Genomic DNA, 24,516 nt, shown 5'->3' on the forward strand with positions numbered 1-24,516 from the left:
GAAAGGGTATTTATAAGGGGAAAAAGATACCTTAGAGAAATTGTACAAATGCTGCCTTAACAAAGTGATTAAACTTAATATCACCAATAATGGGACAAATGGACATCAGGGGCCCCAATGTGATGCACTGAGAAGGACACATCACTGATGTAGTATTCTTGCCAAAAAGGTTTACCTGAATCTAATCCAACAACATCCAAATTGAGGGGCATTCTGAAACAAACAAACAAACAAACTAGCCTGACTTCTTCAAAAATGTAAATGTCATGAAAAATAAAAAAGGCTGGGGACTGTTTTAAATTGAAGGGGACATAACAACTTAATGTAAGATTTTTGGATCCTGGGCTGGAGGGGAAAAAAATCAGTTATAAAGAACATTATTTGGAAATTGGGGACATTTGAACACGAGTCTTGTATAGTATTTATTGGATTAGCTTTTTTAAAAGATATTTTTGCTGGATATAGAATTCTAGATTGAAAGTTTTTTCTTTCAGTACTTTCTAGATGTTGCTATATTGTCTTCTGGTTTGTACTGTTTCTGGCTGAGTTGAGAACTCAACAGAACAAGAGCTGCAGCAGCCAAATGCTGGAGAAAGCTGTGTCACATAAGAACCTACCACTGTAGAAAACTCAGGGCCCAAAGCAGTAGCGAAAAAGTGCATTCTCCAGGGACTTTGAGAGCAAGCTAAACTAGAACTGGAAGGGGACCCCCACCTCCTCCAAAGTCTCTCGAGCACCCTCTACCGACCAGGCTTAACATCTTGCTGGCTGACAAAGGAGAGATATTACAAGAAATAGCTCCATTATCACAGAGCAGGCAAAAAGGTGAATTTGGAGCTGAGGCAATAAACTGATAGCCAGCACAGGGGGATTTATCTGGTTTTACATATTGGACAGTTTCTATTGCTGTCTTCAGGGTCAGTAATGTTTTCTCCTGCAGTGTTTGATCTGCTCCTAATCCCAGTTTGTATAGTTTCATCTCATTTTTTTAATCTCTAGAAGTTTTGTTTGAGGCTTTCTTTATATCTTCCATATCTCTCCTTAATATGCTCATGCCTTCCTCTACAATCTGAATATATGGAATATAATTATAACTGTTTGAATGTCCTTTTCTACTCGTTCTATCATCTATCATTTCTGGGTCATTTTTTGGCCTGTTTCTTGATTATTCTCATCATGCCTGATAATTTTTTATTGGATACCAGACATTGGGAATTTTACCTTTCTGGGTGCTATTTTTATATTCCTTAAAATATTCTTGAGCTTTATTCTGGGACTCAATTACTTAGAAACAGTTGAATCCTTTCAAAACTTACTTTTAAGCTTTGTTAGCCAGAATCAGCCAATTCTTTATTGTAGGACTACTTTGGCTCAACGTCTGAAGAAATGCCCCATTATTCTGGGTACTCTACCTGATGCCCAAGTCAAGAAAACTATCTACAATAGACACTGTAAAAATCCAGGTATAAAAGATTGTGAAATCCTTCTTACCCTAAATAGTAGCATCTACCCAACTGGTATGCATGTTTTCAATATAAAGTATGAATTTAAGCAGAATGACTCCTAATGTAGACTTTACTTCATCAGTTTCTCTCTGTCAGTCATCCACTCCCATTCTATGACCTAGTTCCCTTCAACTAAAAAGCATGTTTTCCTTGCATAAATAAATAAATAAATGCAAGCCCTCCGCCCCTCCAAAATGTTCTTTGCCCTCTCTTTTCACTTGTGACTATCCACTTTTCTGAAGAGTCTTCAATACTCACGGTGTTGATTTCAAATTCCAACCTCTTTTCAACCCATCACTTGCTATCTGACTTCTGGCTAAGGTCACCACAGATTTCCTAATTGCCAATGTCAATGGCCTCCTTGACTCAACCTCATTTACAACAAGGATCTAGCACTTGCTCACCTCTCTCTTCCTTGGATATTCTCCCCTGCCTTGGCTTCCATAACATTACAACCTTCCAGTCCTACCTTCTCCTTACCACTCTTCTTCAACACTCTTTGAAAAATTGAAAATATTTTTTCCTAATTATTAAAGCAAAATATAGTCACTTAAAAAAATACTTTCCTAGCCTTTTTTTTCTGGCCCTTTGTGGACTTTTCCCCTTAGACACAGATGTTACTCAGGTTTCCACCCTTAGCTCTCTTCTCATCCCACGTTCTCCCCTGAGGAATTTGATATGCAAATGTTCTCAAACCTAAATCTCCAGCCCCTTACCTCTTTCCTGTCTGTATATTTATCATTTTAAAAATTTATATTAATCAGAACAACATACATAGTAATATACATAATTTAAAAAGCCAGAGTATAGGCTTATAAGGGAAAACAGCAGTCTCCCATCCTGTTCCTCCCCTTTTTGAATATCTCTACTCTCAAAACTAAATATCCTACATAAACTATTTCTTGCTTTATTATTTTAGAGAGTATCTACTGACTTACTATTATGGGAAACGGCACTTGTTACATGTATCACCTTATATCCCCACTTTTTGTTTCTCCATCCTTCCAACATAGTTATAGCATGATTTTTTGGTTAAATCATTATTTAGTGTTTATCTTACGACTTTATTAGTCCTGATAATTGCTGAGCCATTTTCTTCCTATGTAATTGTTGTCTACAATTAACAGTTGCATTATTGTTTAAATTTACTTAACGTTCTATGTCACTATTGCTTAATTCTTTCCAGACTGTCCAACAGAAGTGTAAAATCTAAACACTATTTCTCACAGACACGTTGGCTATTCCATCAGTTCCATTTTTCCCTAATGACATTTCTTCTTGAAACCTTTGTCTTCCTGCTCCAGTCACATCCTTATTTAAAGGACTTTTGTTCTGAGTAGGAGGTAGAAGCTTTTAGTCCCCTTCCAATTCAACCAGTCCTGGATTCTAGCACCTGAGAGTCCCCTGGGCCAATCTAACAGCTGTGATATTTATGTAGTACGTTGCTCACCTAAAGAGACACACTTTCCCTTCAGTTTGACACACATACTATAGTTTAAAATGCGAAGGAAAGAGATCTTGCATTTATTTTTTCTTCTTACCCCAACTAAAATGGAATCAAGTTCTTCAGATAGCTAATTGGAAGTCCTTAGACTTTGTTCTTGATGGCTACCACCAATAAAACTTGACAACTTAAAAACTTCCTTTATATTTTCTGTCAATACATATTATTTTAAAGCATTTTAACAGTCTTTGATTACACAGTAAAAAGAAACTGTTAGCAATGTTTGTTTTTCATTGACCTAATCACACAATTTTCTTTGGGGCCTGCGTCTGCTCTGCTGTTTGGCGAAAACCGAATGACACCACGTCATACGGCACTTGCACATATTTGACTCCTGGAGCCATTACAGTGACAAAAATACACTACTAACTATGCTCAAGTACGTAAAGCCCCTTTGTTGACAGAAGCTGCTGACGGAAGGAAGCGCCGTACCATAGTGAGGCTCTGCACAGTCAGTTAACTAAGGGGTGGAGGATGGCCACGAAGCAGGTGAAACCAGGAATTGACCATTACAGATGCTACCGCCATGTGAGCATGTCATCTGTAGCTTGGGTCAGACTTCCATGCTAATCCCCATTAGAAGAAAGCAGCACATAAAGAAAACAGATGTACACTTTTAGTTCTTTTCAAAATATAAGTCAGGTCGGACTCGGGTAAACCAAAGCTATAACATCCAAGAAGATGCAGTGACTCCTTTGCACCTTAGAAGCCATGGCATCTGAGGTCATTAGCACCTACTTCCCGTCTGGCTCATCATTTCAAAGATGGCACATCTCAGATTAATGGTGAATTAACTGAATGCTGAATGTTTAAAAAAAGGGGTAATCTCATATATGAAATTTAGGAAAATAAAGGGAAACAAAGCGAAGACGATAAAAGTAATTGTCACATAATCTCCTACAATGTATATGTATCATATTACCCTGTGAACTTTTCTTGAGTATTTATGTTATTGGTGCAAATAAACAAAATAGCTTCAAGTAAAACTTATTTAATAATATAAAAATATTGTATTAAGTACATTTATTAAGAGGTAAGTAACTTCAGAAGTCTTCTGACTTTATAATTGAAAAATAAATGAAAACTGTTTTGTGTTTTCCATGTTAAAAAAACAAAACAACGCTACCTATCTGTCATTTCTCATTTCACAACAAGAAAATTCTAGTGCTACTCTACCTAATTCAATTCTGATTTATTTTTTAAGTAAGAAACACGAATCTGTACTAACACTTCTTCCTTAATTTGCTTCCCTAAAAAGGCATGTCAGCTTTCTGATATAAAATGGGGTATTTATAATTTGCAGCATCTCTCTGTTGCCTGGTTTTCAAGGAATGTTGGTTTTCATCTAACTTAGCTAACTTTCCTTCAGAAAATTTTAGTAAAACACATTTAAAGCTTGGTATTGTGAGCATGCAGAAGAAAATAAGACTACAAAATGAAAAAAGGCTAGAATTAAAAGCTTATAAATTGTACAAGAGATTAATAGTCAGACATTCACCTAGATTCCTAAAATGAGTCCTTGTACCCAGTCCCAGCCCCAGATCTGTCCCTCTGATTCTTAGAGGAAACATGTGACAACAATAGCCAAGACTTACATAGAAACTTACTTCCCCTCAAGTTTTTGTCCTGTGGATGTGAATGACTAAGAACACATGCATCTTCCAAGTATTAGGAGATAAACAAGGCAAAAAAAAAAATCATCTTTGGGGTTCACTCTGGTTCTTGTTAAGCTTCATGGAGTAAAACACATAGGAAGCTAAAGCAAAAACAGGTATTGCTTCATTAACAATGAGTCCAGCTGGCTTAGGGAACAAAATATGTTTCCTTCCTAACCTTCTACGTTCCTGTTTACCTACAAATCTGAGGGTTTTAATCTGCTTGGGTCCCGTGGCAAGAAGGTCAGAAGTCACTGTCACTCTCATCCAGGGGCTCAGGTTTCTGGACCCTTCGACTGGGCTTAGCTGGTGAGAGAGCAATGCTCTCATCTTCCAAATCATCGTTATCTTCCTCATCATCTTCCACGTCAATCTCACTGTCCTCTGAGTCTTCCTATAGGAAAAAGACAGCAAATACAACTGAGGGTCCCATCTGGTTCCGGACACCTTGTTGGCGAGACTCTACTTCACTTTTTTACTAGTAGATCAAAAACTAGCAAGACTTCCACATGAAGGAAGAACTTGGCAGAGCAGCAGTCAGGCTGTGGGGGCATATGAGTGGACCAACGTCCGCTATTGCTGGCTGCAATACATAGATCAATGTATCCTTTACCAGTAATCTTCAAACACCAACATGCAATCCAAGGTTGGCGCTGCAGGGGCTGCTTTCCCACTGACGTCTCAAGAGCACCAATGGACCTGCATCGAGGCTCACAGGACGCTGCTTTGTTCCTGGTGGCCCAGAGACCCACTGGTGGACAGCAAGGACGGTGGGGACTTGAGAGAGGGACAGGGGGCTTACTTCGGCTTTTCTCAGACTGGAGATGGAAAGCCACACAGGAAATGGGTGTCCGGGTAAACCAGGATAGTTGGTTACTCTATCTAAATCATTCCCACCACCACACATACATGCTGCAATTTCCTTCTTCTTAAAAAGAAAACAACACCACCCCTAAAACCTAATCCTACCTTCCTCTCCAGCTACTCTGCCATTTTCTACTCCTCTCACAAGAAAACTCCTTGAATGAGTTTTGAACTCACCATCCCCGCTTGTTCCCCTCTCACGGCCTCTTTAGCATAGTCAGGCTCTCACTCCAATCCCCCTAAACTGCTCTTGTCAAGCAGTGGATACAATCAGTGGATTCAAATCCAATGGGTATTTCTCCGTCCTCCTATTGACCTATGGGCTCCTCCTTCCCTGGCATCCACCCTTCTCTCTGGGTACTCGCCCCACCTCACTCCAGTGTCTTGTCTCACTTGCCCGACCCTCTTCATCTCCCTGACCTCCATCATGCAGGGCAGTTCGAAGCCCTGGGCCTTCTCTTCTTTTTCTTCTCTCTCTCTCCAAGCAATCACATGTATCCTTGCACTTGATGACCACCTAATGGACATCTCCCCCAACTCAATCTCCAGCTCAGACCTGACCTTTGAACTCCAGACTTGAATTTCAACTGGCTCCTCAGCACCAGCACACGGACATCTAACAGGCAACTCACACACAGAATCCCCCAAATCAAATTCTCAACCTGCTCTCCAAGCCCCTCCCTCAGGTCCACGCCAGCTCAGGAAATGAAAACTGGGCTTTCAGCCAATTATGCCACAGTCTAGGCACCCTTCATTCTCTTTAACACCCCGTGTCTAGTTAACAAAACCTGATGGTTCTTACCTCAGAAACATGTTCAGAATCTGACCACCTCCCCACAACTCCGCTCTATCACCCGAGGCTAAGCCACCGCCACCATCACCTCTGAACTAGACTATTACAAAGGCCTCCTTAGTGGGTTCTTGTAAATGTGAGTCAGCTCTTGGCACTGCTGGGCTAAGGACTCTCCAGCACTTTCCCACTGTACTCAGAAAAAAGGCCACGTCCTTGTCACATCCTGCAGAGCCCTGCGCAGCCCCTGCTCCCTCTCCTGACGCTCCTTCCTCCAGTTCACTCCATCCCAGTCACGCTCGCCACCTCTGGTCTTCAAATGCAGAAACCATGTTCCCTGTGACCAGGGTGCCCCTCCCCAGCACCATGCCCCTCCGTGCATTCAGGCCTCTGTCCAAATGTCACCTTATCAAAGAGACCTTCTCTGACCAATCCGGAGGCATCCCTCATCCCTGTCACTCTGTTTCCAAACCTGCTTTATTTTTCTTCTTACCACTATGAGCCCTGACGGATCTGCTTCACTACTGCGGGACTGGAAGCTTCATGAGGCCTGGTTTCTATTCACTGCTATATTTCCTACAACCCATAACAACACCAGGCACATAACAGGCCCTCAGCAAGTGTCTGTCAAGTGACTGAGTGAACATATGAAGGACAAACCCCATGCATAGGTGGGGGGGACGTAGAAACAGCATCCCTGAAGTAAACAAGCGACAACAGGCACAGAAGAAATTTAAGCCACAATAAAGCATATGTTCTGAAAAGCAGAAAGCTATAAAAATGATCAAGCAAATCATAAGAAAAGAGGCCAGACAGTGCTCTCCGGGCATCACCAGCTGCCACACCAGAGTCTCCCTATTTCTGTCTTGGATGGTAAGATGGGTAGACAGAAGATGTTTAACCAGCCAATCCCTACCTTATTAAGACATTTGAGGTGGTTTCTCTGCTTCTCTAAAGACCGTTTTCTGTGTATTCAAGGCTCCACCTTCCCTGTGCATCTTGTCCAGCAAACCTGAGTGACCGCTCCCTCCTGTGAACTTCTGTGACAGTACATACTGCTGGTACTAAATTAATGGCTCGTTTTTACAAGAACATGAGGCCTCTGCTCTCTGTGTAGCCACTAGTGCCACACTCCACACACATGCTGCTTTCCACCTGATGGGAAGGGCTAGGATCTGTGTCAGTCTCTTGGGACTCTCAGAACCTCCAGGGACTAAAACAAAGAAGGAAGGCCCAGAGGGACGGATGGTGCAGCTCCACCAGCTGGGCCCCCTGTCTTCCCATGTTGATCCATTTCCCGGTCAGTTATCCACTCAATAATGTTCAAGGTGCCCACAGCCTCTTGCCCAGCCTCTCCAAGGTGCTGGTCTCAGGAAAGCCTCCTTTTCATGTCCCCTCCCCAGAACAGAGGTGAAGAGAGGGCTGGTCTTGACCCTGGGCACTCAGCAGCATCCCTTTCTTTCCTGGTTATGGTTCAAGGGCCAGATAACTCCCCAACCATAACCATTCTTGTCTTTTGACTCAGTGCTCGTTCCTCCCCCTTAGCACAGGGACCTTTAGGTAATTCCACTATTCACTATGAGACCCATTTTGAGTGGCTTTTTGCCCAGGAAACAGGCGCACCACTCTTGAGGAAGGCTCTCTGCTAGCCCTGAGTGGGTACACACACACACACACACACACACACACACACACACACACACGGATGAAATGAAAAAGAAAACCAACCTGCTTCTTGGAGCTGGAAGTCTTGCATTTACCTAACAGAGCTGGTGCTGCTTCCATCTTTGGAAAGCGAGAATGGAAAGAACATGAGAAGGAAAAAAAAAAGTAGGGCAAGCAGGTTCATTTGAGAAGAAAAGAAACGAGCCATCAACAAGCAAAGAAAAGAGTCCAGCTCCTTGGGAGACCAAACTCTGCCACAAATCCAGTACCTGGCAGGGCTGAGAAGCCACACTTCAAGCTAAGTCTGTAAGACGTGCTTAGCTCCTGGCTAACCAAGTCTATGAGGCCAAGTCCAGACCAGAAAGAACACAACTGCTTAAGGGGGCTGCTCAGGACTCACATCGTCATCGGAGTCTGCGCCTTGCATTGTGCCCACGATGCGTTTGCGAGGTCTTCCTGGGAGGAATAAAAGCATGAAGAAATTGCAAAACCCTTGTAAAATAAGGTGTGAAATGGCATTGAAGATTTGCTTGCCTTTAGAAAATTGGGAAAAAGAAGAATCATAAAAAATTTACTCAAGCAGCATCCAACTAATCAGAATTGTCAACAAATGGTTAATAGATTCTCTGCGTTTCCACAACAAAAAAAGGAAAAGGGCAGTGAAATGTAAACAAGTCAGAAATCAGAAAAATAAAGATGCATCATTTACATGTTTTAGGGAGAAATCACTGAACCTCATTACTAGTTTATACTCAGTAGAACAGGTGTGCTGTGCTATCTGTTGAAAAAAGATGTATTTTCTCCGTTTATGGACCAGTGTCACCTGTGCTTGGATCTATGCCTGAGCTTCAGAAGGAAAAAAGCTGAAGTATCACTATTAGTTATCTTTCAAAACACCATCATTATCTGGGTGATTCTCCACTCCTTGGGAGGTTGATGTCTAGATGTGACTTCTACAAACACAGGAGGCGTCCTTCACTGGGTGGAGGCAGGGTGCTACACTCACCCCCGAAGGCTGAGCAGGAACACCCATGACCCCAGGGCCAGCCTCAGAGGGCAGCTCTGAGAGGAGCTCACTCCGGACAGGCCTGGATGTAACCACCAAGAGCTGTTTACAAACTTTCCCCTTGGTCAGATGAAATGCAAATCTTGTACTGTTTCACTTGAGCAGTGAGTGGTCAGCAGCAGAATTTAGGAGCATCAGTGCCTTACTAGGTTCTACCAAGTCAATCACATACCTTTTTAGAGCCTTGGCTCCCATGTGTAGAATGGGAGTCATAACCTCTAACTACTATTGATGTCATGAAGCTGTTAAAAAAATAAAAGGAAGAAAAAGGAAATCAGAGCATCTAACTATCCTATGAAAAAAGCACAATGTAATAAAGACAGCTAGGCCTAGAATAAAAGAAAGCAATTAACAACAACAAAAGTTAATATAAAATGATGAAAGGAAGATGATTTACCACTTTAATTTATTATGTATATAAAAATGCAACTGTGCTCCAAAAATTAACAAGTAGTAGATAAGAAATGTTTCTAAAGGCAAATTTAGTAGTAGCCATCACAATTAAAATTTACATAACCTAAAGAATTCCACTTTTAATGATACAACCTACAGAAACACTTGGAGATAGGTAGTAAGATGCACATATAAGACAAAGAGTAGGAAAAACTTAAATATCTATCAACATGGGAATGCCCAAGTAAATTACAGGTATAGCCATACTATGGAATACTGGGCAGCTGTCAAACAGAATGGAGCAGGTCTGTATTTTACTGACATGGAAAAAGTTCCAATATATATTTTTTTAAAAAAGCAGATTGCAGAACCATACATATAGTCTGGCCCCACTCAGGTTAAAAAATGTCTCAGGTGATCTTTGTGTGACAGAAAAGAGAAGAGAGAAGAGAGAAGAGAGAAGAGAGAAGAGAGAAGAGAGAAGAGAGAAGAGAGAAGAGAGGAGAGAGAGAGAGAGAGAGAGAGAGAGAGAGAGAGAGACAGTGAGAGAGTGAGTGAGAGTGAGAGAGTGAGAGAGAGAGAGAGAGAGAGAGAGAGAGAGAGAGAGAGAGAGAGAGAGAGAGAAGGCAATTTGGAAGGACACACCCTTAGGCCACTAGCCATGACCCCTCCAGGGTAGGGAGTGGGACATGAGGAAGATTCCAGGGGAGCACCCACATTTGCTCCATGTATTTTATTGCTTGAATCTGTTGCAGTGAGAAAGTAGAAATTAGAAGAACATTTTACACAGGCATAAGTCCCTTCTTTGTGCATTAATTCTCTGACCATAAGGAATGTAACTCCACTGAGAGCAGTTTGGACCCAGAAAGGGCAGACGTAACTGCACTGAGAGGCAGTGTGTTCCTGCGGCCTTTGCGAGAAACACCACGCCACAAATCAGAATCAGCCTTTCTTGGGACCACAGGTCAGAGTAGTAGTGGCAGAGATGACCACTGAGCAGTCTAAGAGCCAAATCCTGATAAACAACAATCCTGATAAACAAGGCAAGATAAACCCTGGGGCAGAGCCACTCACCCTGTGCTTACGGGCCTTGATACCAAGCAGCCCTGACCCAATCTTGGCTGTCACAGGCAGCCTGTTCTGTGATGGGCACAGGGAGGAGGGCAAGCGAAAGAAGACATGGTACCTTGCATGAGCACCTCCATGGCGGTTCTCGGCTTGGACAGCTGCCTCTCCTCCAGTTCACTGTCAGATTCGTCCTCCTCCTGGATGTCAATGTCCAAGCCATCACTACCTGGCGGGAACACAGAGGACCAAAAGAAGGGGGGGGGCTCCATCATTACTGATAAAACAAGCATTGCCTAGTAAGGCTCTTGTGCAAGTCATCTGCACTTCTCAGCCTTTCTTTTTTCTTCTTTCTAAAGATTTTTGTATTGGAGAAGGGGAACAGGACTTTATTGGGAAACAGTGTGTACTTCCAGGATTTTTTCCAAGTGAAGTTGTCCTTTCAGTCTTAGTTGTGGAGGGCGCAGCTCAGCTCCAGGTCCAGTTGCTGTTGCTAGTTGCAGGGGGCGCAGCCCACCATCCCTTGTGGGAGTCGAACCAGCAACCTTGTGGTTGAGAGGACGTGCTCCAACCAACTGAGCCATCGGGGAGGCAGCTCAGCTCAAGGTGCCGTGTTCAATCTTAGTTGCAGGGGGCGGAGCCCACCTTCCCTTGCAGGATTCGAGGAGTCGAACCAGCAACCCTGTGGCGGAGAGCCCACTGGCCCATGTGGGAACCGAACCACCTGAGCCACTGGGCCAGCCCTCAGCCTTGTTTTTGATGCATTAAATGTCATGGACTATCAGGATTTGCTGACAGATACTTAGTGAAGGGTTAATGCAGGCAATAGGCTGGTTTGTTTTTTTAAAACAACTTTCCAAAGCAAGAAAAAAGTGGGTCAGATATATTAGATAGAAACACTATTCCAGTATGTGAAACTAAACAACTGAATAGTCAGTTCTCGAGGTCGCTGAGTTCTTGGTTAGTTGGGGAGACAAAAAACATTCTCTGCTCAGTCGGAGGCTGTGCTACCAGAACTCAATCTCCCTGAGGATAATAAAGATGAAGCAGATGCCACTGAAAAGGTCAGCGACTGCACCAAAACAAGACTGGAGGCAAGAAGACCAGGCTAGGACTGGCCTGAGGAGATGGCGACCTAGTGACTGGCAGGGAAAACTGGTGCTCATGATAGTCTTTACTGGAGAAAATTCCATTATAAAGACATATAGAGAAAGGTCATTCTCAATGCCATAGACTTTTACATTAATTTCTTAAATACTTTTCTGGAGTTTTGTGCAGGTTGAACATTTCCTAATGGAAACCTATAGAAGGAGAGTTTCCACAGTGGGGAGAAAAAGCTTTCATCGCCCAGCCCGATTACTCTGCGCCCAGGGAGAGACATGGGTTTTAAGGATGGGCTGGAGGAGTTTGCAGTTGCTGCTCTGATCACTGACTCATGATTCAGTTTGGAAGTATAGTCAGTGTTCGTCTACGGAAAGGCTTTGCTTAGCCCCTGCTCTAAGAGGGTGATGAAATGGCAGCTGTGTCCAGCTGAGCACTGAGGGAAAGTTTCCTGCTTTCTTTAGCCCTGGAGAGAAGAGCTGTGCTCCACAGGACAGAGGGGTAAACCTGAGCGCCAGAGAAAGTGTCAGTAACAGCATCCTGCAAGCCTCAATATAATCGATCTGAAAACTACCACTTTACAAAAGCCCTTACAGAAAATGGGATTAAACCTTAACATAAATGACTGACTGGGAAAGGAAATCAATGTTCAGCTTAGTTCACTTTTTACTTCACCCAGGAAAATTATGACATTAAATCCATACCCAATGCAACATTAAATCAAATGGTATCATGAATTTTAAAATAACATTACTACAGATATCTCAGGCTCAATATGATTTCTTCTGACAACAAGGCAACAGGTTGAGGACTGAGCAGGCAAACTAAAGCTAACACATGCTGATACTGAAACCACCGAGTTATTAGTGACATGTTAAAACTAAGTACAGTGGACAACGGTGCTGGTATAAGTCAATAGGGAAAGAATAATCCTTCCAACTAATAGTGTCGGGATAAGTGGATAGCTACATGCAAAAGAATGAATCCGTACCTCACATCATATACAAAAATTAACTCTAAATGGACCAGAGACCAACATGTAAGAGTTAAAACTATAAAACTCCTAGAAGAAAACATAGGAGTAAATCTTGGTGACCTTGAATTAGGCAGTCATTTCTTACGTAGATATGACACTAGAAGTGCAAGCAACGAAAGAAACCATTGACAAGTTGGACTTCAGTAAAACTTTGTACAGCAAAGGACATCATCAAAAAAGTGAAAACAGCCCAGAGAATGAGGGAAATTATTTGCAAATCACAAATCACTTACAAAATATATATTCTGGATACTAGAATATATAAAGAACTCTTACAATTCAATAATCAAAAGACAAATAACCAAATTTAAAAATGTGCAAAGGACGTGAATAGATAGCTCTCCAAAGAAGAGATACAAATAGCAATAAGCACATGAAAAGATGCTCCATTTCATTAGCTATCATAAATATTTTCCTAACTTCTTTGCCCAACCAAAGCTAATTAAGTGCTATCTTTCATTAAGTTGGTTTAAACTGGAAATTCTTCTGAAAAAACTAAATCACACAGGCTCATAAGAATCTTTGTACTTCAAGAGATCCCAAACCTATGGATCACAAAATGAAAGTCTGAATTCAGAAGAATAAAGCAAGATCAGTGAGAAAGGTCTTACGGTGCTGGCCTGGGGGCCGAGCAGGATGCAGCCAATGAACCAGAACTCTTATCTGTGCCAGGTCTCCCTGGAGGGGACAGACTCCACACAAGCTTATCACTAAGGGCAGCTTCAGGCTCTCCTGGATGATCTAGAACCATCAAAGTGAGGGGCTGCTTTGGCTAGAGAGGTCCTTGGAATTTCCTAAACTTACCCCTAGAGGATTTCCCAGCAGTCCCTACTCTCCTTCCAGAATTTCCTGAGATTCAGGAGAGAGAGGCATAGACCAAGTACAAAAGGAGAGCAGTACAAAGGGAAGAGCGAGAGAGAGCAGAGCAGGAGAGTGAGCACACACCTGATATTCCAGGTATAACACCCTCAAGCATGAGAGAATAAGATATATGATCATCATGAAAAAAGAGCAATAAGCAAGAAGAGATGCAACTCTCCAAGACAAAGCTGGGAACTCAGCAGGAAGATCATGTGCTGCTACAGCTCCTGAGGATGACTTGACACCTTGGTGAGGTTCACGGATGAAGTGAGCTAACCAGTCATGGAGAACATTCCTTCCCAGATCTAGGTCTTATACGTGGGTAGCCCTCGTTTCTCTAGGAGACAGCCTTGGTGAAGATGGGTGTGTAGGGGTCGGCCCGGTGGCTCAGGCAGTTAGAGCTCCATGCTCCTAACTCCAAAGACTGCCGGTTCAATTCCCACATGGGCCAGTGGGCTCTCAACCACACAGTTGCCAATTCAATTCCTGCAGGAACAGATGCAACAGCTATGGGCCGTACAGGCCACTTGCTTTTAAAACAATGCATGAATTTTACTGTTTTTCTGCCCTGCATAATTCCAACCCTGAAAGATGCAATGGATGGTGGGCTCCGCCCCCTGCAACTAAGATTGAACTTGGCACCTTGAGCTGAGCTGTCGCTGAGCTCCCAGATGGCTCAGTTGGTTGAAGTGCAGGCTCTCAACCACAAGGTGGCCAGTTCAATTCCTCGACTCCCACAAGGGATGGTATAGGCAGCACCCCCTGCAACTAAGATTGAACTTGGCACCTTGAGCTGAGCTGCCACTGAGCTCCTGGCTCAGTTGGTTGGAGCGCATCCTCTCAACCACAAGGTTGCCGGTTCGACTCCCGCAAGGGATGATGGGCTGTGCCCCCTGCAACTAGCAACGGCAACTGGACCTGGAGCTGAGCTGTACCCTCCACAACTAAGACTGAAAGGACAACAACTTGACTTGGAAAAAAGGCCTGTTCCCCAATAAAGTCCTGTACCCCTTCCCCAATAAAATCTTAAAAAAAAAAAAAGGATGTGTGCGTGTGTGGGGGCGCACTACCTTTAAGCAAATGACCTATTCACTTCTACTGCATCATGATGTTTGTTTTCCATCAGTCCTCCCTAAAATAAGGAACTCTATGGGCTTCCAAGACCAATTTCTTTTATAATTATATGTTACATTTAATTCAAACTACTGTCATTTAAACACGGGAAAACACTGTTTTAATTGGCATGAAAACCAAATGTGCTTTAAATGTTATGTAATTTAAACCAGTCTCTTGAGCTCTTGAGTGAATTAAGATGGTATCTGATATAAATGCTGTGAGAAAATTGCCTTTTGAAAATAAATAAAATATACATATCAATTTTTAAGGCTAAAAATGCTACTCCAGAATAAACACGTCTATCTAAACAGTGTAGACTTACTTCCACTCTTGAGCAGTCGCTTTTCTTCTTCCTTTAGCTTGTTCTGCATCAGCCGGAGAGTATTTTCAGCTTCCTATAGAACAGAAAAAATAAGATTCAGAAGACATGACCCTTTTTTTAGACTGTTTTAGTATTCTTGACCATTTGAGTAAGTACCGCTAAGTTTGTGATACAGAGCCAGAAGAGATCCAAACAAAAAGACAGGAAAGAGAACTAACACTGCCTGAGCAACTACTAAGTTGGGAAAACTTAACACCTTTTCTGTCTGTAATCACCCCAGTAGCCCTATGGAAAGGGAGGTTCCCAGAGAGGACACAACTGGCCTGAGTGACACAACAAAACGCCTATCCTGTGCGCCTGCATGAGATGCTGACACAGGAACAGATGCAACAACTATGGGCCGTACAGGCCTCTTGCTTTTAAAATAATGCATGAATTTTTCTGTTTTTCTGCCCTGCACAATTCCAGCCCTGAAAGATGCTAAATGGTGCGACTGGTCAGGATGGGAAAAGAAATAAATGCTAGTTTTAATTCCTAGAGGATTCAGTTAGGTTACAAAATGTGGCCCTGATTATTGTCAAAACAGAAAATCGGAGAGGAAATTAGTCTTTTCATTTTTGGTATTATTCTAAACATTAAAAAGAAAGCACTATGTTTCATACGTGAGACATTTTGAGGGACCAGGTATTAGAAGCAGAGCGAGTAGGTGTGACCACCGGAGAAAAAGAGGGTAAATACTTGTTGAAGGAAAAACATGCAGCCTGAGGCATGTTCTTCAGTATGTTGTCTGGACCCAGGGGTGGCCCCAGATGATAGTACAAAATGGTCAGTTTATTTTTCACTGGCCCTTTATTGTTCTTTCCCAGGCACCCAGTGTTTAAAATGTCCTAACTCCAGGCTCTTTCCACTGCCTTTCAAACGTGCCTGCTCTGTACCCCATTCCTGCCTCTGCCATACAGCAACGGGTTCCTCGCCAAGGTAAACGGTCCATATGAACACGACGGTTACCCCCAGCCAGCCCTCCTCCTGGACAGCAAAACAGCTTCACCTAATTCAAACGCCCACGTTTGTAAGAAGGCTTCGCATAACCTTTATACCAAAAGCTATCAGAGAGAGTGTGAGAAACAGAAATTGTAGACAAATTGCACCATGAATACAGAAGGGAACCTGTAAGACAGCTAGTCAGGTTCTGGGTCATATGTATTTCTCAGAATAACCAATAAACTGCTTTATAAAACAGTCTCTGATAAGCTAGTTTGGGTGATTCAATTAAGTGAACTGCCCAAGCATGTTTTTAAATCTGTACTCAAGACCAGTTACATAATTTGTGGGACTCAGTATAAAATGAAGTGCACTTAAGAATTATTAAGAATTTGAAGACGGCGTCAGCAGAACCTGAAAGCAATCACAGGCTCTTCTAAACTCAAAGTCTTGTGCAACTGTACAGGTCACATGTCAGCCCTGTCTGTAGTCCTAACTGCCTAAACTCTGATGATAAATGAATTATCAAACGTTAGTGAATTAACATTCAGTGATATTTTCTTCACAATGATATTTACAAACTGACATGTCAACAAGTACAAAACAACACACCACGAGGGATGGTCTGTACAGAAGCACAGGACAAGCACTTACCTCAAACCTCTCTTGTTCCATCCTATGATGATCCTCAAGTTGTTGTTCCAGATAAGCCAGATTTCTAAATTTTTCTAGATAAATGTCGTACTGCTTTTGCAATTCTTCCTCAATCTTCTCATATTCATCCATGAAGGCTGGCCTAGAATGACCAAATGAAATAAAAAGGGAAAGATTAATCAATATACAGAGTTTGAAATTGGTATTCAGAGTTTCAGATTCCACCATGGTCGTCTTTGGAAAGCCTTGAACTGGAGAAGGTGCTTCACTCTTCTGATTAAATCTAAATTTCCCCCTTTCTTTTCCCTTCCCCAAAATGAACATGCTTTTTTTTTTTTTAATTAAAAAGATGTGATTTTGTAAAAACTTGAAATAATCCTGAAAGTATGAAGAATAAAGTAGAAATTACAATCCCATCACCAGGTATATGGGATTTAAAATAAATGCTAGTTTTTTTTAAACTAGCTCATATCCCATCACCAGGTATTTAATATTTGACTACATCTTTCAGACTTTCCTAGGCATAGATACATATAAGAATGCATTTTTAACAAACAGTAAGTATGTTAGCTTACATGAAGCTCCGCAGTCATTTTTCTCACTCAATATGCCATAGATTTCAATAAAGATTTAAAGAATTACCATATATTATACACATCTCTCAAACTCAATAAATTAAACATATGCATTATCTTATTTGGGCATCATACTCTGCTTTTGGATGTTACAAAATTTAATCAGTCTCCTAAAAAGGGAAATATAGGTTGCTACAAATACAAGCTAAGTTTTTAACAATATAAAATTTAAAATAAAAACTGTAACATAAAAACCTGTTTCAACTGGTTTGCTGAATTACTTTTTTCTCTTATTAATCTTAAAGGGAAAACTGTTCTTTTAATATAAAAAGATAACCTAAAAACAAATTATAATCCTTTCGACTAAAGTGAAACACAGAGACCTTTCTACTAAAAAGATTTGAGGCTTAACAAAAATGAATTCATGCTTGAAAAGCAGAACTTTTTAACGAGACAAATCTAACTGGTGGCCCTGATTCCAGAAGCAGAAGAGGCGTGGTCCTGCTCTAGGCTGGGAAGAAGCCTCTGATGCTCCCTGGGTAACTTCTGCTGCCTTCCCAGGACAGGAGCCAGTAGGGACCCGTCACCAGTATCTCAAAAGAGCAGATGCAGCAGCTGGGCACGGGAAGGAGTAAAGAGAGAAAAATAAAGAGAGATTGAAAAAAAAGGAGAAAGAACAATAAAAAAACAGCACGGGAAGGAGGGTACTAAATGAGAGGGAGGGAGGGAGGCTGGGAGGAGGAGGAGGGAGGGAGGGAGGGAGGGAGGGAGGGAAAGACAGAGGGAGGGAGGGAGAAACACACTCCACGAAAATATGAGGAATGTGCTTGAAAGGCTCCTGTGACCGAGAAGGCGCTTTGCACCACTGTCATCCACCCATATTCCCTGGAAAAGGTACTTGCAGTGAGGGAAAGTCAGAAGGAAAATGAATTACTGATGAGGAATTAGAAAAGTCTAGATCTACTTAAACCAAGAAATGGGAGTATGTTTCTGTTTCCACTTAATTTATGGCAAGGCACAGATCTTAGGAGACCAAGCCTTATATAACTTTCACCATCTGGATTTACTTACTTTGCCGTATGTTCCAAGCTATAAAAGCTTAAAGGGGGGGGGAGTTCAAGAATCAAGCAGTTTTCCAGACACACTGAACGCAGTAAAAAGAATGAGTTTAGCTGTGTGCTTGTTAGAACGAGCAACACACAGACATTCTGAAGTAGAGAGAGCCTCACGCAAGGCTTCTTCCGCTGCTTGAAGGGTTAGAATCACTGACAATATATTCCTTCAGTCTGTCCGAACTTGCAAAGACAGCTTTCGACTCATTCTTCAGGTGTTCATATCTACCTGACACTCTGCAGAGTCTGGAGTCGTTTCCGGTTCCTTTCCAGTTCTAATTTCCTCTTTTCAATTTTGGCTTCTAAATTAGCTTCGTCAGAGGCCACGTTATTAAGCAGGTCTTTAGTCTTCTGAACCTGTGCCTACATTTAATAGGAAATGAATGAGACAATGTCCCAGTAAGGACCCCTAACCTGACTCTTGGAGGAATTTCTCAACTCCTCAGGCACAGCAACATCATGCTAAACAAAAACAAATGTAAGCAAACAGACAAACCCTCCCCCCAGTCATCACTCATTTAACCAACTATTTTGGGGGTGCGAGGGGAGTGGAGAATGTCTCAATAGACCCAGACACAATTGTTACTTTGTTTTTCATGAGGAAAGGGTGTCTCTGCCTAGGGAAACAAATAAAGATGGAAAGAACAGTGTCCTAATCAGAGTGGAGAGAGCCTAAGACCTGTCCAGCTCACTTGTTTAGATTGGTTATATATCACTCTGAACTGTTGGTCTGCCTTTATTTACATATTATTCAGGCTATTCTCATAGTTACAAATACCTGACTTGTAGAATACGTTTATACACAAACACAAGTATGGCTTTATTTAGGAGGGGACAAAAACATTAGCTGGTCCCAGCCCTAACCCACTGCCTCCTGGGATTGAGAGAGAAGGTTCCTTTTCTTTCTCCCTGGCCACTGAACCTCCACTACAGACTACAATAAACAGAGAAGCCACTCTGTGACGTCAAAGAGAAAGTGGTTCCCTCACGCAGTGTAAACCAGCCTCTGGAAGGGTGCCTAGGCAGCAGTGGGACAGACAGAGGCCCTTAGGCAAGAGGGGCTGACCAAGCAAGTGAAGGGGAAGAGAGATCCCTGATGAAAACCACAGGCCTCCTGTCCTCTCATAAGAGCAAGTTCACCTGAAGCAGGGGTAGTCCAAGTAAACACAGTGTGTCCTGACACTTGTGTTGTCTGGGAAGCTGGTCAGGTCGGGGCGTGTGGCTCAGAGTTACAATCTCCTGCATTAGGGATGTCTGGAACATAACCAGCTGAGTATGGGACTGCCTCCCCAAGTTCTGGCTCTCCGATCCTACTTTAAGCTTCTGATGGCCAAGGTGCGGTTCTTTGCCCATGTGTAATGCAACATAATAGTTTACTGACGGTTTACCTGCAGCTTTCTGAAATCCTATGTAGTACACAAAGAAATCACCTAAGGAGATCAGACACTCTCCACGACTCTGAGACATTGTGTACTTGGAAGCAACTACTTTTATTGACAATGAATTTATGGTTTAATTTTTTTTCAACTAAGACAACTAACCATTTCCAACATGCTTTCATGGAAATCATCGTATCACTAACCATCCATTTGCTGGAAGTGCTGTAAAAACACCAGCAGAGATGTGAGTTCACTCTCACAGGAAGACAAAGTGGGTATCCTTTCTGAACAAACCACTCAAGTTGATGGCAACTATTTCTCTGAATCAAAGTCAGACTAAAACCTAGTGAATTTATCTGACCTCAAAAATAAAAATGACTTTTTAAAAGGTATCTGAATCTCAAATAAGAAATGTGATCAATGTGATACACACAATTTCCCTAGTTTTCTGAAATAAATGGCCTATATTTCATAACCTCTTTTAAGTATCCATGTTGTTTTTTGTTTTTAGAATTACCAAATATCATGGATATTTTCCAACAATGGAAAGATCTTTTTTTTAAGCTTATATACATTTTTAAAATTTGTTTTTTCAATTATAGTTGACATACATATTACACCAGTTTGAGGTGTACAACACAGTGATTAGACACATTTATATACCTTACAAAGTGATCACCACGATAAGTCTAATACTCATCTGGCACCATTCATAGTTACAACATTATTGACTATATTCCCCGTGCTGTACTTTACATCCTTGTAACTGTTTTTATAACTAGCAATTTGTACTTCTTAATCCCTTTCACCTTTTTCGTCCATCCTCCTAGCCCCCTTCCCATCTGGCAGCCATCAGTTTATTTTCTGTATCTATGAATTTGTTTTGTTTGTTCACTTACTTTGTTTAGATCCCACATATAAGTGCAATCATATGGTATTTGTCTTTCTCTGTCTGGCTTATTTCACTTAGTGTAATACCCTCTAGGTCCATCCAAATCTTGCAAATGGCAAGATTTCATTCTTTTTTATGGCTAAGTAATATTCCATTGTATGTATGTACCACATCTTCTTTATCCATTCATCTATCAATGAATGAATACCTTGGTTGCTTCCATATCTTGGCTGTTGTAAATAATACTGCAAGGAATATAGGGGTGCATATATCTTTTCAAATTACTGTTTTCAATTTCTTTGGCTAAATACCCAGAAGTGGAATTCTAGTTTTAATTTTTTGAGGGACCTCCATACTGTTTTCCACAGTGGTTGTACCAACTGACAATACCACCAGCATTGCACGAGGGTTCCCTTTTCTCCACATCCTAACACTTGTCTGTTGATTTATTGATGATGGCCATTCTGATAGATGTGGGGTGATATCTCACTGTGGTGTTGATTTGCATTTCCCTGATGCTTATTGATAACCATCTTTATTTTGTCTGTTGGCCATCTGTATGTCCTCTTTGGAGAAATGTCTTTTCAGGTCCTTTGCCCATTTTTCAATTGGATTGTTTGTTTTTTGATATTGAACTTTATGAGTTCTTTATATTTTTTGGACATTAACCCCTTATCATATATTATCATTTGCAAATATCTTCTCCCATTCAGTAGGCTGCCTTTTTGTTTTGTTGATGGTTTCCTTTGTGGTGCTAAAGCTTTTTAGTTTGATGCAGTCCCATTTGTTTATTTTTGCTTTTGTTCTCTTTTGAAATGATTATCTTAAAAGGTGTTCACCAAGTAATGAACTGTGCCCTCATCTGGCTGTTCTATTCTTGATAATACACTTAGTGCTAAAGGCACATTCATGCCATATTAAGTTGATTCAGCCAGAACAATGAAAAGCACAAAAATATTATCATTAATTTTTTTTAAATTTAGAAACAACCACAAATTTACAAAGAGCTGGACAATACAAAGCATTTTTTCCTGACCTAGGTTAGTGAGTTACTGACCTGATGTCCCACCATATCTAGATATTCTAGTGTGTATCTCCTACGAATAAGGACTTTCTTACATAAACACAATATAATCATTAAAACCGAGAAAGAACACTGATCATTGCTACCATCTAATCCTCAGATCCACTCAAGTTGCCCCATTTGTCCCCAGGAGTCCTAACGGCAGATGGGAACCACCCTTGGCATTCAGTTGTCACGTCTCCTTAGCTTCCTTCAGTCTGGAATGGCTTCTGAGCCTTTCCTGGACTTTCATGACCTTTTCACTACTGAAGTGTATGGGCCAGGTAATTTACAGGATATCCCCAATTTTCCTTTGTCTGATTACCTTCAGATTATGAAACTTTAGCAGGAATAGCACAGATATGACTGTATCCTGTGAGGTGTGTGTTACTTTGATTTGTTCCATGACTGGTAATGTTCACTTTGTTCACTAGATCATTTGATTAAGGGGGTGCCTGTCAGGCTTCTCATGTGAAGTTATTCTTTTCCCCTTTGTAATTAATAGTATTTTGTGGGGAGCTACTTTGAAACTATGTGAAAAACCTGCTCTTCCTCAGCTGTCAGTGTATTCATTTACTTTTTATATTACTGAGAACTCAGGGTCTCCCATTTCATTCAATGGTCTATAATCCATTACTATTATTTATTTATTTCGGTGCCTAAATTGTCCCAGGTGCTTAAATTGTCCCAGGGGCAGCCCACGCAAGCTGGTTTCTGTGTCCTTTTGACAGATCCCTTTCTCTCTTGGAGCACTTCTTTGCTTTCTGGCACAACAAAATCTTACACTTTCCTGTCTCAGCTTTGGAATCAGCCATTTCTCCCCAACAGCCCTGGTTACTTTTAGTAAAAAATGGCATTTACAAGCCAAGATCTGGGTGTTAGGTGTGCTCAGAATTAAGAAATGTATGAATGTGCACGTGGGTATGTGGGTATGCATGTACATATGTGTGTACACAAATACTGACATGTATATAAATGTCCACATATATGTACAAAAATGACATATGTTTATTTACAGACATACATGCCCTACACATACATACAGTATAACGAAATTGACTACTATATCTATCTACCTACCTACCTATCTTGAAATCCATGCACTTAACCAACACCAATTTCAGGGTTCATTCTAATTTTCTCCCTTTTCATATTTCTCCCTTGTCTATCAGTGAGAAACTTGGCCTCTGTTATCTTTAATATATTTACTTATCTGATCAATCTACCTGTACGTAACCAAACTCCCATCTTGGCTGCCCCACGCTTCTCACCCTGCTGATGGTCTGGCTCCCTGTACTGGGTGCCCAGGGAGCACTGCCATTTTATGACAGGGAATTATAAAAACCCATCAAGCTTAGAATTTGTACAGTTTTCAGCATATTCTTGTTTTATGCCTACTCCTAATTTACATAAGGCTCCCCTGCCTATGTCTACTGAATAAAATGAACCCTAATAATGACTGAATACCTACTATGTGCCAGAGACTATGTATGACACACATTATCATAAGATCCTAGGTGGTGGGCACTGCCATTCACCCCATTTTACAGATGAGAAAAGTTGAGGCACAGAGAGGTTAAGTAACTTGCCTCAGATCACCTGGTGGGATTCAAACCCAGTCTGAATCTAGAGTCCCCCTCACTATCTGCCTCCCCAATGAACGCTTCAGATAAGATGAACAAATAATAATTGATCGTGGGTGTGTAGTAAAGGATGGTGATCATTCTATTTATTACAGTGCTGTTTAGAATTAAGAAAACCTAGAAATCATTTAAATGCCCAGCAGTGAGGAATTGGTTATAAATAAAGTGTGAGGAGTCCATAAAATGGAGCATCATTTACTAAAATTATTGAAAATTTTAAGAGAATTTTTAAACTATTAAAATTGACCAATTTTTAACAACATTAACAATTGTTCCTATTTCTAACAAGGGGAAAAATAATAGTGGTGAGTGACCTAGGTATTTTAGAATGTTCTCTGAATTTTTCATCTCCCCACTATCATGTGCCTTCTTTGTTACTAGGCCTAGCTTGTTCTATCTTACAGAGGCAAGAAATCAATATTTTTGAGGTCCAGGCACAAAAACATTAAACAAAAGCAAAGTAATCTTACCAAAATATCTTTTATTGCAATTCTCATCACTTTTTCAGTCTCATTTATTTCCAAAGGTCTGGCAATTGCTTCTGTTCTCAGTTCCTATAGAAAACAATGCAATGAAATTAGATATATTTTTGGAGGAATTCTCAAAACCAATTCCCGGATCTAGATACGGCTTATGGACCGGTTCTTAAAAGCTTCATTACACTGTGGATCTCTGACGCAGAAACACTTCCACCATCACCTTCTCCAAATGTCTTCTATAGTCCTACTGCCAACCTGGCCTCTCTCCAGCGCTCAAGGCCTGCTTTTCAGTTACGGTCCCCAAGTCCCCATCACACCATGTGTAACACTGAACTTACCGTCGCTCATCTTTTCTCCTAAATTTGCTTCTTTACCTATAGTCTGTTCAAGTCACCCCCAAACCAAGTGCTGCTCAGCTTGCTATCTGAACCCCCTGACAGCCTCTACAATCTTTATTATGATTAAGTCCCTCTAATTTGCCTATCATTGACAACTGATACCAAGGAGAAGTGTCACCTTGGCCCTGCCCTTACCATTAACCATGAACCAATCGAGAGAGGCATTTGTGCCTATTATAGCATCAGTACCGGAAAGTTCTGAGACATGGGATTTTAACATGAATGCAGTTCTGAGGTTCCTGGGTCACTTTATCAAATCCTGTCTTGTGCTTCCTTTACTCCACAGTGTCCCTTACCTCCCCTCTGGTAGAAAACTATCACGGGAAGGGATTATGACTCACTCAAGGACATAGAGCTCGGTGCCTCGCCTGTGTTGGTCCTCAATGAATGTTTGCTG

At 41.4% G+C, this 24,516-nt stretch overlaps 1 protein-coding gene across 5 annotated transcripts in view; it reads right to left on the minus strand.

Annotated features, from left to right (window-relative positions):
• Positions 1 to 3,129: 3,129 nt before the first annotated feature.
• IFT38 (intraflagellar transport 38) overlaps positions 3,130 to 24,516 on the minus strand; it is a 32,594-nt gene continuing 11,207 nt past the window's right edge. For 2 of the 5 annotated variants that reach the window (XM_019714869.3, XM_088801290.1), the window contains exons 6-13: positions 23,713 to 23,796; positions 18,495 to 18,628; positions 16,579 to 16,720; positions 14,944 to 15,016; positions 10,629 to 10,736; positions 8,384 to 8,439; positions 8,047 to 8,103; positions 3,130 to 5,058 (exon numbers count right to left, since the gene is read on the minus strand). In XM_019714869.3, the coding sequence (XP_019570428.2) occupies positions 4,909 to 5,058; positions 8,047 to 8,103; positions 8,384 to 8,439; positions 10,629 to 10,736; positions 14,944 to 15,016; positions 16,579 to 16,720; positions 18,495 to 18,628; positions 23,713 to 23,796 (804 nt within the window). In that variant the 3' untranslated portion in view covers positions 3,130 to 4,908. Of the gene's footprint in view, positions 5,059 to 8,046; positions 8,104 to 8,383; positions 8,440 to 10,628; positions 10,737 to 14,939; positions 15,017 to 16,578; positions 16,721 to 18,494; positions 18,629 to 23,712; positions 23,797 to 24,516 lie in introns of all 5 variants that reach the window. The other 3 variants (XM_074322709.2, XM_088801291.1, XM_074322713.2) reach the window with 3 other exon arrangements.

Source organism: Rhinolophus sinicus, chromosome 10, assembly GCF_057876585.1.
Source record: "Rhinolophus sinicus isolate RSI-liver-muscle chromosome 10, RSI-T2T, whole genome shotgun sequence".
NCBI classification, from domain to species: Eukaryota; Metazoa; Chordata; class Mammalia; order Chiroptera; family Rhinolophidae; genus Rhinolophus; species Rhinolophus sinicus.